Source organism: Terrapene carolina, unplaced genomic scaffold (genome assembly GCF_002925995.2).
Source record: "Terrapene carolina triunguis isolate 2854851 unplaced genomic scaffold, T_m_triunguis-2.0 Scaffold189, whole genome shotgun sequence".
Taxonomy (NCBI): domain Eukaryota; kingdom Metazoa; phylum Chordata; order Testudines; family Emydidae; genus Terrapene; species Terrapene triunguis.
In genome coordinates, this window is record NW_020664540.1 from 4,878,245 (window position 1) to 4,894,280 (window position 16,036).

General features: G+C 44.4%; 1 protein-coding gene across 1 annotated transcript in view; it reads right to left on the reverse strand.

Annotated features, from left to right (window-relative positions):
* JAG2 (jagged canonical Notch ligand 2) overlaps nucleotides 1-15,469 on the reverse strand; it is a 104,568-nt gene extending 89,099 nt beyond the window's left edge. The window contains 3 exon segments of the mRNA XM_024200659.3: nucleotides 14,058-14,381; nucleotides 15,139-15,237; nucleotides 15,240-15,469. Coding sequence (XP_024056427.2) covers nucleotides 14,058-14,381; nucleotides 15,139-15,237; nucleotides 15,240-15,299 — 483 coding nt within the window. The 5' untranslated portion in view covers nucleotides 15,300-15,469.
* Nucleotides 15,470-16,036: the final 567 nt, after the last annotated feature.

The following is a 16,036-nucleotide window of genomic DNA, read 5'->3' on the forward strand; positions in this document are numbered from 1 at the left end:
CACACACACACACACACACACACACACACACACACACACACACACACCCCTCTACCTCCTTACATAGTAGCAGTACATAAAATGTATGACAATATTCCTAACCAGTGACACACCTGTTTTCATTTCAGAGTGGTAGCCGTATTAGTCTGTATCAGCAAAAATCGAGGAGTCCTTGTGGCACCTTAGAGACTAACAAATTTATTTCGGCATAAGCTTTTGTGATGAAGTAGGTTCTAGCCCACGAAAGCTTATGCCCAAATAAATGTGTTCGTCTCTAAGGTGCCACAAGGATTCCTCGTTTTTGCTGTTTTCCTTTGATATCCTACAGGACGTTCTTTGGTGAACCAGGATGTAATATACCAGTCTCAGAAAATGCTTGTAAACTCTATGCACCCCCCCTAAGGTTGCCAATTTTGATTGGACGTATTCCTGGAGGTTGCATCACATGATGATCTTTAATTAAAAATTAATATATTTAATTCCTGAAGTCTCCAGGATAATCCTGGAGGGTTGGCAACCCTGACCCCCTCTGTGCCCCTTTGCCAGCTGGCATTAAAAGGTTCTTGGATCACAAGTGTAAATTATTTCCCACCCCCCTCTAGAGGACTTTACAGCTGCACAAGGCTAACGGACCTCACCTCCCTATTCTGCCCCACCACCACATTTTTCTTAAATGATGGTTTATAATACAAGCTATTAGAAGACTTTAGAAATAATGTTACTGTACCAAAATTCATTATGTAGTCTGTGTGAATTTCATATTGGAAAAGCTGTTCATTGCTTATTTTGAGAAGGAATACACATGTATACTTTTCTAACTGAAGCTGTACTTTAGATGTTTAATATTTGCATCTTCCTTTCCAGTTAAAAGGTAATGCTGTGGAAGCACTATGGGCTATCAAAAGGACCTAGAAGTTAGTTTCTGGAGATCGGGATAACCAAGTACAGTAGAACCTCAACACTACAAACACCTCAGGAATGGAGGTTGTGTGCAACTCTGAAATGTTTGTAACTGAACAAAACGTTATGGCTGTTCTTTGACTTAATGCAGCTTTGAAACTTTATTATGTGGAAGAAAATGCTGCTTGTAACAATCTTAATGTAAATAAAACAAGCACAGAAAGTTTCCCTACCTTGTCAAATTTTTACATTTTTTAGTCATTTATGTTTAACACTGTACTATACTGTATTTGTTTTTTTTCCCTCTGCACTACTGCCTGATTGCATACTTCCAGTTTCAAATGAGGTGTGTGGTTGACCAGTCAGTTCATAACTCTAATGTAGGTCCATAAAACCTCACTTACATAATTCCTTTACCTATGCAGTGTTCATATACACAACAGTTAAAAATCCAAAAGGGCAAATACTATATGAGCAAAGACACTATGGATTGAAATCCCAGCAAGACAAAGCTCACCATTCAAATTGCAGTTAATCCCTAAGAACACTTGCACGGTACAGAATTATTTCCAAAATGTGGGGCAGATTTTATCAGATATTATTTAAAAAAAAGCAAGGTAGACTGGTTTGCTCTGCACAAATAATAGAAGAGACCCTTTCCCAGAAAAAGGCACTAGCAGTCCAATGAAGTACACAAGCAATAGTTACCCAGGAAGATTAGTGAAGAGACGAGTCACAACAAGTAGACACTGAAGGGCAAGAAATTTAAGTTTCACATGTATCTAGTTTTAAACCTAAGATAGGGGACTGGAACAATTTCCAGTATCTTAAAGCAAAAAGCATGTTCGAAACTATAGCAGCAGAGATGACTATTCGGGGGAATAAAAAGGTAAGAGGAAGATTCCCCTTTGGAAAAAAAAAATATATACATGAATGCTAAATACAGTACAGTCTAAAGAATAATACAGGGAATAAAAAACCCACCAGACAAGATGAGCAACAAGGGACAATTTTTTTTTAAATATATACACACTTTAAAACTTAAGTAAACTGCAATCTATTTACAGCCTGCTTAATACTCCAGTCTTATCCCAGGTTTTTAAAATAATAAATAAATAAATAAATAAATAAAGTTACTTCAGAGAGCAGGCACCTGTGCATCTGTCCAAGAGGCATATAATTGGTTATTCAAGAACTATTAGTCTGTTTCTTAGCAACCTCTGTAAGCTCTAATCAAGTAAGGCCAAGATTGTCATTTATCCTTGAAATGCCATGCCCCTTTCATCTAAATGGAGGATTCTAACTGCTATTAGGCAACAAATAATAGTTTTAGCCATGGATAATATCCATGCTCACTACACATTTCAGCTGAGAATTCTTTCTGATGCCAAAGATCAGGAAAGCTCTTCACTATATGCCTTTCCCTTTATTTCATTTAGCTAACAACTGAAATAATCCATTTTCTTCCCCTCAATTTGTTTAGATGAACTGCCAAGCTAAAACCACTCAAACTAGGGGCTAAGTGTTTGTAGTTGGATCCTTTGGGAAGAAAGTCACTATATAATCAGAGTAATTAATCACTGGAATAATTTACCAGTGTCATGGTGGATTCTCCATCGCTGACAATTTTAAAATCAAGACTGGATGTTGTTTCTATAAAATATGCTCTAGGAATTATTTTGGGGGAAGTTCAATGGCCTGTACTATAGAGAAGGTCAGAGGAGATGATCACATTGGTCCATTCCAGTCAGACTCTATAAAGAGGTAAAAGAGCTTGGTTCACGAAACAAGAATTTTTGCAACAGTGAATGTCTTCAGTATGAATTTATATAAGAAAAGCATTTTTATACCACAAGCAGCAGTACGGACATGTTTCCAAGCAAACCATAGGACTTGGAGATTATACTTCATGATCCCCCAAGAGTATTTAAGCCCCCAGAACTTGTGAGATGGGTAAGAGGATTATTTTATCCACCATAAAATGCAGCCATTTCAATGCGGAACACTGCTGGCAGAGCAACACTATGGCAAGAGTTGAGACTAAATAGTATATTGTATCCAATTAAAAAGCACACAGTTAACTTAGGTAGCAAGAATGAAATTATCCAAGTAGGAATTTGGATATATGCCACTGAGGACTGAACTGACCCACAAATGCAGTCTCAGTGGATTTCTGATGGCCTCTATTCTAAAATTCACCCAAGAATGTTCCATATGACATTTTGTTATGAGTTGATTCCCTACTAAATTAAAAGCAACAATCGAAATGATTTAGATACCTACTAGCCAGAAGTGAATGGTGGTACCAGCAGCAAGGGCCAGGGCAACTCACTGGTACGAAGCTTAGCACTCTGACACACCTCCACTGAAAGGGGCAGGATGGTAGGATTCCTGAAAAGGTGCTCTCTCTAGCCCCTGTTCAGCAGCTCCATCTTTTGGATGATTCTCTGCTATGTTTTGATACATTTGAAGCCCCACCCTTGCCGCCATCCCATTCCTGGAAAAAGTATTTCCTCTTTCAACCTGCCCCTAGGAGCTTCCTGGCTGCTATAAGTAAACTAATAGGGTGGGGAAAGAAGAAGAAACAGCAGAAAGTAAGTTTTTCTTCAACTACTGTAACACATCGCCCCCGCCCATGGAGTAGCATCATTGCTTGCTTCTGCCAAGGACTTTTCAATCAGCATCTATACAAAGTTGACATATAATCATTAGTTTTATTCCACTTACTTGGGGGTGGGGGGGGCAGGGCAGGGGAAAGAGAAATTTATAAGCACAAGAGTATCTACAACGGTCTGCAGATCAAAGGACAGTGCTGCATCTAGTCACAATTACTTTTTTTTAAAATAAAGTTGGTTGAGGTAAAACTACATCTTGTCCTGTCAATGCTTAGTTTTTATAACCTTTTAGTTATCTCCTTGTAAAAATACTTTTCTTGCTGTAGACATAGCCAGAGTGGCTTCACACTTCATAATAGGGTCAAACTGCTCAAGACAGTATTATAAGTGGAAATGATACAGAGCTTCTACAATAATAAATTCCGACCGATAAGAACCTCCTTCCCCACCCTTTATCCCAGGTTTATTTTGTTTTTTTTATAGGATTCTTTGATTGCAGATGGACTATATATTAGAATAAACAGATCAATGCACATGTCCTGTATACTGCAACAAGAGTGTAACGATCTCATTGATGCACTGCCTGGAGTGCCTTCTGAAATGGACTGATACCTGGTAATCAGAATTTCTTTCACATCTATAATACTAAAGCCTGCATAGTCTGAATTAAGCTTCAGTATCCTTACAGAAGAGAACTTTAGTAAAACATTGGTGTGTCAAAGAAGTTTTAAATGTTAGAATTAAATAAGCTTTCAGAGGCACAGATATAGAATCATAGAAATGCAAGACTGGAAGGGACCATCTAGTCCAGCCCCCTGCACTAAGGCAGGACTAAGTTTAAACTGTCCTTATATTACTACTATCTGAAGTAGGGTGACCAGATAGCAAGTGTGAAAAATCGGGACAGGGGTGGGGGGGTAATAGAAGCCTATATAAGAAAAAGACCCAAAAATCAGGACTGTCCCTATAAAATCGGGACATCTGGTCACCCTAATCTGAAGAGTTATTCAAAGTACTCTTAAGGGCATATGAAGGAAGAAAGCTTAAGAAAGTATAACAGAACAGGTGGCAGGCCACTAATCTCTCTGCACTGCAAGATATTTTTACAAGAAATTCTAGGTTCAGTTATGTCTGAAATATGCAGAGCACATCAAGGGTTACCTTTCCATTGAAATTTGGAAGAGAGGACTTTTCTATGGTTACACAACTTCTCTCTTCATACTTTCTGCTCTGGGCAAGCTGCAATATTAGTTGTTGGTACACACAGCATGCCAGTAACAAAAGCTCCCCCCCCCCTTTTTTTTTGGTAAGTGGCACCTGCAACTACCATTGAAACCAAGTATGCTGAGTATAGACTTCTTCACCAGAAAATCAGAGCCTAGATCACCGTTTCACAAATGCAGCCACAAGAGCCGCATACGGCCACTAAGGGGTTTCCCTGCAGCCACAGCAGGTTCCTGGGCAATGGGGGGGGGGGGAGGAGAGGGAAGAGATGAGAGCATCAGCCCCTCCCCTTCCTCCCTGTTGCTCCTGCATGCGCCACCTCTTTGGAGACACAAGTGGGACAAACAACGCTTAAGGAGCAAGGTGAGGAGGGGGTGAGACGAGCGGCTGTGGGGGAGAGGAGGCGAGTGGCAAGATAAGTGGCAGGCGGGGAGGGGAGCGAGGAGGCAAGCAGGGGGTGGGTGAGGAGGCGAGTGGCAAGGCGAGTGGCTGGAGAGTGGAGAGAGGAAGCAAGCAGTGAAGCCGGGGGGAGGGGGGGGGGGCTAGCAAGGTTGTAAGGAGGCGAGCAGCGAGCCAGCAGCAGGGCGAGGAGGTGGGGGGGGGGGGGGGGGTGGGCGGGGAAGGGGGGGGGGGGGGGGGGGGGGGGCCAGCGGGGGAGGGGGGGCCGGGGGCCGGCGGGGGGGGGGGGGGGGGGGTGGGGGTGAGGCAGTGAGGGGTGAGCGCATGGGCAGTGGGGAGAGCCCCTGACTCCACCTCTTCCCAACCCCCCCTGCCTGGAGAAGGCCCAAGCGCCCCCCTTGGCCTGAGGAGCCCCGGGCTAGCCAAAGCCCCAAGTCCTCCCACCCCCACCTGCCTGGAGGAGCCCTGGGCCAGCCACAGCCATGCCTCCCCTCCGCTCCTCTTCCCAGACATGTTTAATTATTATTTGGACTTCTATTATGTCAAAGCATTTTCGAATTTACTTCAGAATTGTTGTACAGACACCCACTTCTACCAAAAAAGCAAAAGAAACAGTAATAATAAAAAAATAAAATAAAACATAAAAAACAAGAACGTGGAAAACACCTTATTTGTGTTTCCATTCTGTTAGGTCCAGTACAGAATAGAGATAACCGTGCATTATTTTTATTGAGTCTGCAAAAAAAACCTTAACCCTTACATAAATAAATTACAATGATTTGGATGTATATATGTGCCTATTACTTTATTAACTTTAGGAAAAAAAATAAATAATTTTAGGGGAAAAGAGTGTCAGTGTGTTGGTGGCCGCACTCTGAGGCCACCAAAAAAATTGATGCGAGAACCCCTAGCCCAGATCATTGCTATATTATCAACAGTGAACATGCAAGATTTAACTCAATCTCTCTGATCTAATACTGGAGGGATACTGTTTACATACTGAAATAGTCCTTCATACTCTCTCACACACACAAAATCCCAAGAGGAGTTACAGCTGTGAAGACAAGTACTAAGCAGCTGGAAATTTATCCAAACACATTTATCCACTAACCCATAGGAAACAGAGCAAGATTTCCTTGTACACCCCAGTCTATGTATTCATAAATGCATAGCAGAGAGGCTGCAGGAGATGATTTCTGGTGCACATCCATAAGTTATGATTATCTGGAAATGTCATTTTGGGCTATTAGCACAGCATGTCCTTTTAGAGTCAGAGAAAACTTTCTGTGATGGTTATTACAGTACTACTAGAATGTTCTCAAATTGCCTAGCCAAAGTGCCAAAAAAGGCACCTATTAAGAGTAAATACTTCATTTGAAAGATTATTAGACTAGGAGCTTGCCTACACAAACACCTATTTTGTGGCAAGCTGGGGTGCAAATATACCCCACATTAAGTGTCCAGGTGAACGTTGCTGCTGCACACTAAAAGTTCCCTCCCACACTTGGATCTATTCTGCTTTGAAATAGTAGATTGATGCACACTAGGGAACTTTTAGTGAGGGGCAGTAGTGTCCACCTAGACACTACATGCACAGCAGGCTAGCACAGAGTAGATTTACACCCACCTTACTAATATGAACAGTTTGTGGCAAGTCTTAAAAGTTTATAGCAGGGGTAGCCAAACCGTGGCTTACAAGCTGCATGCGGCTCTTTTATAGTTGAAGTGCGGCTCACGGAGCCCCTCACGCCCCCGTACCTCCGCCCCTTCCCCCCGATTCTCCACATACCAGACTGGGTGGGTGAGTTGGGGGCCTCGGCCTTGCAGCAGGATGGTGGGGTAAGGGCTTCTGCCCAGCAGAGAGGGGGATCTCAGGGCTTCAGCAGGAGTGTGGCTGAAACCCCAACCCTGGCAGACACCTCCCGCAGGGCTGAATCCCGAGCCTCAGCAGATATGCCCTGGCTCTCGAACATCTGAATATTGTCATGTGGTTTGGAGGGTCAGTAATTTTGGCCACCCTTTGGTTTATAGGGAAACTATATGGTCAGCACAGACTTCCATTAAAAAAAGCTGCAGTCAAGTTAAGTTGTATAGATATTTTATGTTTGCAACCAATGTGTAGCTACCAACTACTTCATTTTTCATATTAATTTCCCGTTACACTGGCCTAATTCATATAATGTGCTTATACTGCACCTATCCCTGAGAACTTTAGTTTGTTAGATGATCTTATGTTCACTTTCTCTCCTTCCCCTCACCCACTCTATTCTATATCAAGTTTTGTTGTTTTAAAACTTGAGTGTCAATGGGGTTAAGAGACAGCTTGTCAAAAGTAGGAGGTTTTACATTTCATTCTAAAGGCATTTAGTTTGCATCGTTAACTTGGGCTGGTCCCATGGAAGACTGAAAATGACATGACCTTGAATTTGATCCAGTAATCAATGGGAATCCACTGAAGAAAGCATTGCTGATCAGAGATCCCAAGTGCATTGCATTATGGTAATCAGTGCCTGAGCGACAAAAGAATGGCTCACTGCAGCCAGACCCAGAACTGAGAAGATGGGATGCAGTTTCCTAGCCAGGGGTGGGGGAGGCATTTTCCAACCAAAGCTATTTGGGTGCCCAAAGGCAGCAAGGAGTCCAGGTAAATTTCAATCCAATCTCTTCCAATCTCAAAATCTGAGAGCTGCATGGTTGTAGCAAGGGTAGAATTAGAGTTAGGGGAGTCTACGTGAGCTAGCTGTGTGTGCAGGATTATGCTTAAGTAGAGAACATCTAAAGAACAGGTTTAAATTATATATTAAAGGTGTAGTGTCAAGTGGATCTTAGATGTACTGGTGCAGCCAAGTTAGTCTTTCAACACTTTGGGTATGATATATTCCACACTCTAGTTCAAACTTGATCTAAAGCATAAACAATTCCAGACATCTGGATGAGACGGATCACCCTAGTATCTGGGTACAGGATACAAAACTTAGAGTTAAAAAAACACCACACTTTCATACATAAGATCCAATACCTGAAAGTTCCCCTCAGTCCTACAAAATTTTGACTGAGAAGGATACTTACAGGCTAGATAAGAAGAGCTGAAACACTTATGGAAATCCTGGACACATTCCAAAAGCATAGGGCACACTAATCTTCTGGCAAGTTCCTGGAGGTAACAAATAGAAAAAAGCCTAACCACTCAGGACTCAGGATTTTGGAGACAGAATCAGCACTTTGAAGTTTACCTAGAGAGTTTGACAGCCTGTGTAGCACACTGGTGTAATATGCTCTTACCTGACCATCACATTCAAGGGTCTGAAAAATGGGGGGGGGGGGGGGGGGGGCAACTACTGGGTTTTCCATTCTCTCTATTCAAAATTTTCAACTTCAAGACCTGTCAGTACAATACACCTGCATGTTTAACTCAACTGCACGGCCAGATAGAGTACCAATATTTTTAGTGCCTGATGCAGAAAAGTGAAACATTTTTGCCATGGAATTCACCATTTCATGGCATGATGGAGAGATGTGAGATTGCATGGCTACAGAAGACCAGATGCAATGGAGCCTTGAATGCAACAGTTCACATCTTTTAGGGCTATTGTTTCAGCCAGGAATCACTGCAGCGGTTTCCACTGGTTCACACTTGCAAGGTTCTCTGCTACCATAGGGGCTGAAGTACTATTTCATGAAAGGAGGACAGAGGAATGGTGGTAGCAATCCCAACACTGTTTTGTTGCAACCCACAGGTGGAGAAGCCCTGGTCAACATTCTAGGATATCAGTTAGCCCTCTGATAGGTCAAGATGTGATCTAATGTGTTAAGGTGCTACACCTTTTTTTGCACAATAGCCTACAAGATATTTGCAAAACATTGGCATACATGCCCATCTTCTTGGCAGAAACCTTACACATACAGCTTGACTCTCAGAGGAGCTGACCTCTTACAGAGCAGACACAAGTAAGCCCCTAAAAGGTAGGGGGAGGGGAGGGCAGAGAGAAGACAGACCCTCTTTTTGAGTTGGCAAAGCAAGAACCTAGCCTTGGATAATTAGATCATCATTATCAAAATACCCAGTATCTTCTAATTAAGATTCTTAGGAGCTCCTTACAAACACTAAGCCTTACCGATGTGATGGAGAGTCAGTATTAAGTGACCCAACTCTCAATTTTTTTGCTCTAACCATTAGTCAACACTCCACCAGTTAAACAGGCTGTGCTGGGTTAGCCCCATTCATATATAATACACCTTTCAATGTTTCTCTCCTGACCAAGGTACAGAACCAATTTTTAAAATTAATGAAAGCCTACGCATTTTGTGGAAATGCGGGACCAATTATTATATTCCTGCATCTTCAAGATGTTTGATAGCCCCACCTAAAGAGATACTATTTCAGAAAGTCTGAAAGCTACCTTATCACTTATTTCTTACATGTCACTTACCAGTTGCTATGGCAAACTTATTCCAAAATCAATCCATCAATTTAGGAAGAGCCTGTTCTGAAGCAAGAGATTAGACTCAACTATAAATGTGACGTTTCTCATAATCTCTTGATGCAGACAGTTCCCAGTAATGTAGGTTAACGCGATGGGTAAAGAACCTACCACTTTAAAAGTTTGTGGAATGTGAGCTTCTAAAAATAAAAATCCAGTAAAGCTGAACTTCTGCATACAGAAGCATCCCAATTGCATTCAAGATTGAACAGTTTTGATTGTCAACATGCCTTGCAACGAAGTCAGTTTTCAGTAGTATTTTAGTCAGATGTTGAAACTTCTATACTTAGAACACAAAATAAGATGACAGTGGTTTAGAAGCAATTATTGTCATCTATGCAGTTTATATTTATGCATCTTTAATATTTCAGTTATAACATTTTATGTAGTTCTCAACTTGAGAAGTACATTTTAATGAAGTTAAATTTGTTTATTGATCATCTCTTTTACATGTTAAGCTTCTCAAATTTTAGAGGAGGGAGGGGAGAGTTGAGGTGGGTGGGTGAAGAAGACAGCTGTATTGTTCTAGCTGTTCCTCAACTTCTCCCACTGCCAAATTTCTGCAAAGAAGACATATCCCAAGGTAGCAATTTTAAGAACTTTTTGGCAATATCCCAACCTTCTCTTGAAAAGAAATCACGCTACAAAGGTTTAATAAAAAATAAAAAAAACTAACAGGAAACAGGGAATGAGCAACAACTGACACTTCATATCCCCTTGTAGGTATCACTGAACTCAGGTGTTTCAGCTTTATAGAACAGAGTTGTCATACCTCAGACTACTCTAAAGAAGACTGTCTTTTTAAAAGAGATTTGAAATATGCAAATCTAAATGAAAAGTAGTATGTTTTATTGTAATAAAGCATCTTAACAGCTGAAAAGGGTGTTTCTATTAACAGTTATAAACATTTCATTTATAGCCATTGTTAATTTGTGATATTAAGAGATCACACAGAGGGAAGAATACTGGAGACAAGTTTTCCTCAGTGTTCCATTTGTCCTAATCAATACTAAGAAGTTAAAAACCAGTCTCCTTAAGCAGGCAACCAAGCCTTCAATTAATGGCCAGTAATATGCTAGCTAGTAAGTGCATATATACCCATTTGTTTATATTTGGTGATAAGATTTTTATATTTTTTCCCCCTGGTTTATACAAGAAGTTTTAGACTTCAAGTCCCTTGGTGACAGTAGATGCCAAACCAAATGCATTTTATGTAAGCTAAGGATATGCTTTCTTGCCCTCTTTAGTGGCTTCTCCTCCAACTTGATCAGTAAGTGACATTACTCATTACTGGTATGCTTATGTGCCACTGATGTGCATAAAATTAGCCTCATGACAAGAGTACAGCAAGTGAGAGGTATGCCAATATGGAGAGTTTACACAAAGTGACCGGTTTTGAAAATGGCAGTTTTAAGAGTTTGATGTTTGAGTCATTAAAGTCAACTTCTTGAGGACTATTCACCAATGAACAATTCAGCTAAAAAAAAAATGCAATTGTTTCTAGCATTTATGTTAAAAATAAAGTCTTACATGACCTGGGAAGTCTTTCAATTTACTCTTGTTTATCACAGGTCTAATTGTCTACTTTATCACAGAAGCCTGGCATTCCCAATATCTTCCTCTTAAAGCTTGACACTCGTGATGAGACTGCAACATACCAGTTTAAATGCAGCATATAAAACAGCTTGGGTAGTTTTTAAAGCTGTAGTACAGCTAGTCTACAGTTATTTTTAGAGTTAAGGGTGGGCAGGGAGAGGACTTTATTCCTTCCAAACTCAAAATGCAAGCCACCCACCAAACTGCATTTTGTGACTGGTTGCACTGTTTAAATAAATTACAGGTTGCTTTGCAACAGCTGCAAAGACACACTGGAAATGAAACACCAAGAGTTTCAGCTTCAGTGCTTCCATAAAGTGGAGTGGGTAGTGGTGTAAAGGATTTAATGGTTGACAGATATTACTTGGGTGCTGGAAGTACTGTACTAAGTTTGTGTGAAGTAGAAAGGCCTGTTAAACTTTAGGACTTCTTCAGGATACAGAAACATAGTAGATGGTAGCTGCAAGATAGGAATGCGCTTATTCTGACAGCAAACAGAGAATTGAGCTCAGGAACCTGTATTATGAAGACTACCCAATTCTCTGCCAGTTTCAAGAAGCAGTACTAGAAACTGGCACAATAATGAGCTAAATGACCTCTACTTCCTCATGCACCTCAAGTATAAAACGTTTTCAGATGCTAATGTTGCTCACTTAGCTTACTCGCAGTCAAGTTTATAATTTCACCTCACCTGTATTTTACAGCTGACTTTTTAAGACAGAAAGCATCTTTATTTAATCTTTTATCACATTTCAGCTAGCTGTTCAGTCATCCCAAGTATCATTTATATAGTATTCACCATAGTCCATCAGCAGGGAGCCTTATAATTCAATAGAAGACTAGGAAAGAGTTAAGAGTTGCATTGGCCATTAGAAGCTAAGCCACTTTGTACACAGAGATCAACGTGTAAGAGCTTGTATCCATTCCAAAGTTCTTCATGTGGATTTAAACAGCGAAAAGTTAAAGTATCTTTCTAATCTGAAGTATCCCCTCTCCCTTTTGTACTACAAAAAGCCTGTTTAAAACTGACCAGCTCCCCCATTAGTGGGAACTGTTCGGAGGATGAGTCTTCAGTACTACTGAGAATTTAAATGTTGTGGGATTTATTTCTTTAGCATGACCAGTCTTAGCTTCATCAGTTAACATTTCCAACGACTGAGGAGTTCCAGAAGAGGAAGATCTTACAAGCTTTGCAGAGCCCAAGGCAAGCATGGATCCAGTCATTTGTTGTTCAGTAACAACGTGCTCGGCCCGAGAGCTGCCATAGCCGGGGTTCATCCTCCAGTGTTAGGCTCCTCTCCTAGCTAGGACACGCTGCCATGACGAGTCCCCACAACTCTGACACTAGCCAGCCCGCACCCCCCCAGCAGAGCTGCCCTTGGCAGCTGCAGAGCCGAGCGGTGCCTGCAGGATCACACCTGCCTGGCGCGGGGCGGAGAGGCGGGAGTTGGCTCCCTGCTCGCAGCCTCTCCCGAACTCACCCCGCTCCGTGCCACGTGACACCGACCCCCCTTGCCCCTCCCCCACGCCAGGGAGGCCAGTCCTTGGATTTCGCGCCCCCCCTCAGCGTCACTCTTGGCTGCTGCAGCCCCACACCCCCGGGCAGGGCGCCACCAGGAGCCCTGAGACCGAGGGCAGCTCCCAGGCCGGGGGGGGGGGGGCGTGACCGGCCCAAACCCACCGCCCTGCCTCAGGCCCGGGCGATGGGGGCCCCGCCCGCAGGGGACGGTTCCCAGCCTCCGCTGGTAGGCGGGTGGGGCAGGGCTCCTGGCGTCTAGGCGCCGCGTACCCCACACGCCTACCAGGCCAGCGGCTTCCCCTCCCAGCCTCGGCCCCTCCCACTGCTGCTCCAACGGCCGCCCGCCAGCCACTTCCTCCCGCCCCCGGGGCCGGTCCAGTTCCAGAAGCCGAGCAGCTCGCGCCCTTCGCGAGCCGCCGCACGCGCTCTCCACTCACTCCCCATCGCCCGGGGCCAGTGCAGCGGCTGCCGCCTCGCCTCCCCACGCCCTAGGCTCCCCGTGGTGCACGCGCCCCCTGCCGGGAGGCTCCCTTCAATGCATGCCCCATTTAACTGCAAGCAGGCAGCACCTTGCGCCACAAACAGGGGAGGCTCCAAGTCTGTGCAAAGCTGCAGGTCCTGCAGCCAAAACAACGTAGCTCCTTCCATGCAGAGGCAAATGCGTTTTGCATGGCTTAGTGCCCACACCTGGAATCTGCGAAAAGCAGGAGCGGTGGTCACGCAACTGATTCCCCAGCTGCTCCTGCAGGACTGAAACGCCCTTATGTAGATACTTCTAGGATTAGTTTTTGTTGTATGTTTAATTTATTATTACACTGCAGCCTGTGCTTTATATCTACTACTGCCACAAATACTCCGAGGCACTAGACTGCAGCCTGTTGCAAGCGTTTCTCGAATGCCTATCATCACATACGGGATGTAATACAGCTCCCCTAGCCCTACAGATCCCGAGCTGCAAGACAAATGAAATCGTTGCTGGTGAATAGGGGAAACCCCAGCTTTGCAAATGTACATGCAAACAGCAAGCGTTAATATTAAACCGGGTAACCATCACCTTCCATACCTCCTCTAACCTCCACAAGCAAAGAGCACACACTCCCTTCAGTAGTCTACTAGAGGGACTGCAGCGCAGGGCGGAAGGAAAAAGGCAACTCAAATTAGAAAGTGGAGAAACGAACACAGGGAGGTCATCCATTAGCAACCATCAGGGGAAAACCCCTATTTCCTAGTTTATTCCTCCCAGCCTATTCAATGCACCAAGAAAAAGGGTTTTGCTTTGAGCAAATTAAAATGTTATAGAAAAAGGGATGAGAGTCAACCTACCGGCCATGCAAACTGAAAAGGTATAACAATCCTGCCCACGTCATGATTTTTGCCCTGATGAGAATATTTGTTGCTGTTCAAATAAAAAGTATTTCCACCGAGAACTGGGGTAGATCCGGATCCGTAGTTGCAAGGTCCAATGGGAGTGATCTTGGCCTGATATTCCTTTAAACAAACTTTCACATAAGTATCACATTCATCCCGGGTACAGTTCAGGTTCTGGGGACTTTTCATGCCATCACAACATTCCCCATTCAACAATTCTCCGTTTACATTCTTCACCGCGTTAAGCTGCAGCTCGAAATAGCCCGTGGATTGGGACACCTAAAAATAAAAATCAAAGGGGAGTCAACCTCATTACTATAGCGTCTTGGGAAAGTGCATGGAAGTTTGCAATCAGCCAATACAAGGTTTCCTCCCAAGCCTTCCAGTAAAGCGTTTTGCTATTAAAATTCTAGTTACTATAAAATAATACATCTAGAACTGTATAGCTGTTACTGCAGCAATACAAACAGCTGCACTAGGTAACTGCACTGCAAAAGTACTGTACAGAAATAATCCACTGCAAGGGATATAGACATTTTAAAATCCCTCAAGGCTGAATACATTATTGATAAAGGTATGAAGAGGAGACGCATACAGAAGTGAGCACCCAACTCCTGAAATACAACCGTAATTATGATCTCTGCAAATGCAACCTTCGTTTTCATACAGAACCGCTTAAAATAAAATGGGTGTGAAGGACTTGTATATGTTCTTCTAACACAGCCTATTGATTTCCTCCCCCCTCGTTTAAACCCACGGATCTAATGCCATGAACAGGAGTCTGATTGAAAGGCTACAGAGACAGAAAGAAGCCATGGCAACCCCCACAATGAGATCAGGGTTTTAGGTCTAGGAGCCATGCCCCAAAAGGGGCAATGCTCAAAAGACAGTTACCTCTGCCTACGACATTAAATGCATTCCCTCTCCTCCACCGCACCCCACTTGGTGGGAAGGTAAATCCCTTTCAGGGAGGAAAGCCTTCTGCTGCAGCCCCCAGGACATTTCCCCACCACTCTGCAACCGCCAATCTTCTTACCTGCACCCACAAAGTTAGGAGCAGCACCAGGCTCAGTGCTGCCGTGAGGGGAGCCCAGTGCCGCCTGCTAGAACCCAGCATGCCTGCTGCTCCGAGCCGAATGGTGCTTGATCAGAGACGGGCGAGGAAACCAGCCATGGACCGGCCACTGCTCGGAGCATCGACGGCGAAGGTCTTTACGTGCACAAGGCGGAGGCTCCTGTGCGTTCTCTGCTGCCCGGGAAGCTTTCCCCAACGCCCCGAGAGGTGCAGGGCATGGGCTGTCAGCACGGACCGCCCAGCGTGCTCCCGCAGCAGCAGCGCTGGCTCACTCTCTGCGCGCCCGCACTGCACGAACACCCAACAAGTAGGTGCCAGAGTGACAGCTTCATTACCCATTAGTCACCGGCGCCTCTGCCTTCATATTAATGAGGGGGACGGGCCCAACCCAGGAGCAGGCGGGTGTGGCCACACGGCGCTGCTCCTGTTCTTAAAGGGCTGGGGACGGGGAGACGGAGGGGAACGCCGGAGATGGGCACAGCCCCGGGGCGTGCGCGCTAACCATAGCCCAGGGGTGCATGCCGACTAGCCGCAGGGATCGGGCGTGCGCACTGTACGCACCAGTACTTCTCGTGCGCGCCCATGCAGCCACCTGCGCGCCGGGGGTGCCCTCTCCACCACGGCGTGGTCACAGCTGCGTGCCCTGTGGCTTGTGAGAGGTGCGCCATCAATCGTTCAGCGGGTGTGGCTGGGGGTGGAAAACTTTACCAGACCGTGGCAAGCCCACAGCAAACTGGGAGGGAGCGATAAGGCTTGGGCTAATGCACCACTTAAAGCCCAGTCCTCTTCCCTTCCCTGGCCCCACCTGCTGCTGGCAAGGGGAAGGCTGGAGGAAGTTCGGGGGGGGGTCCCTTTTTTT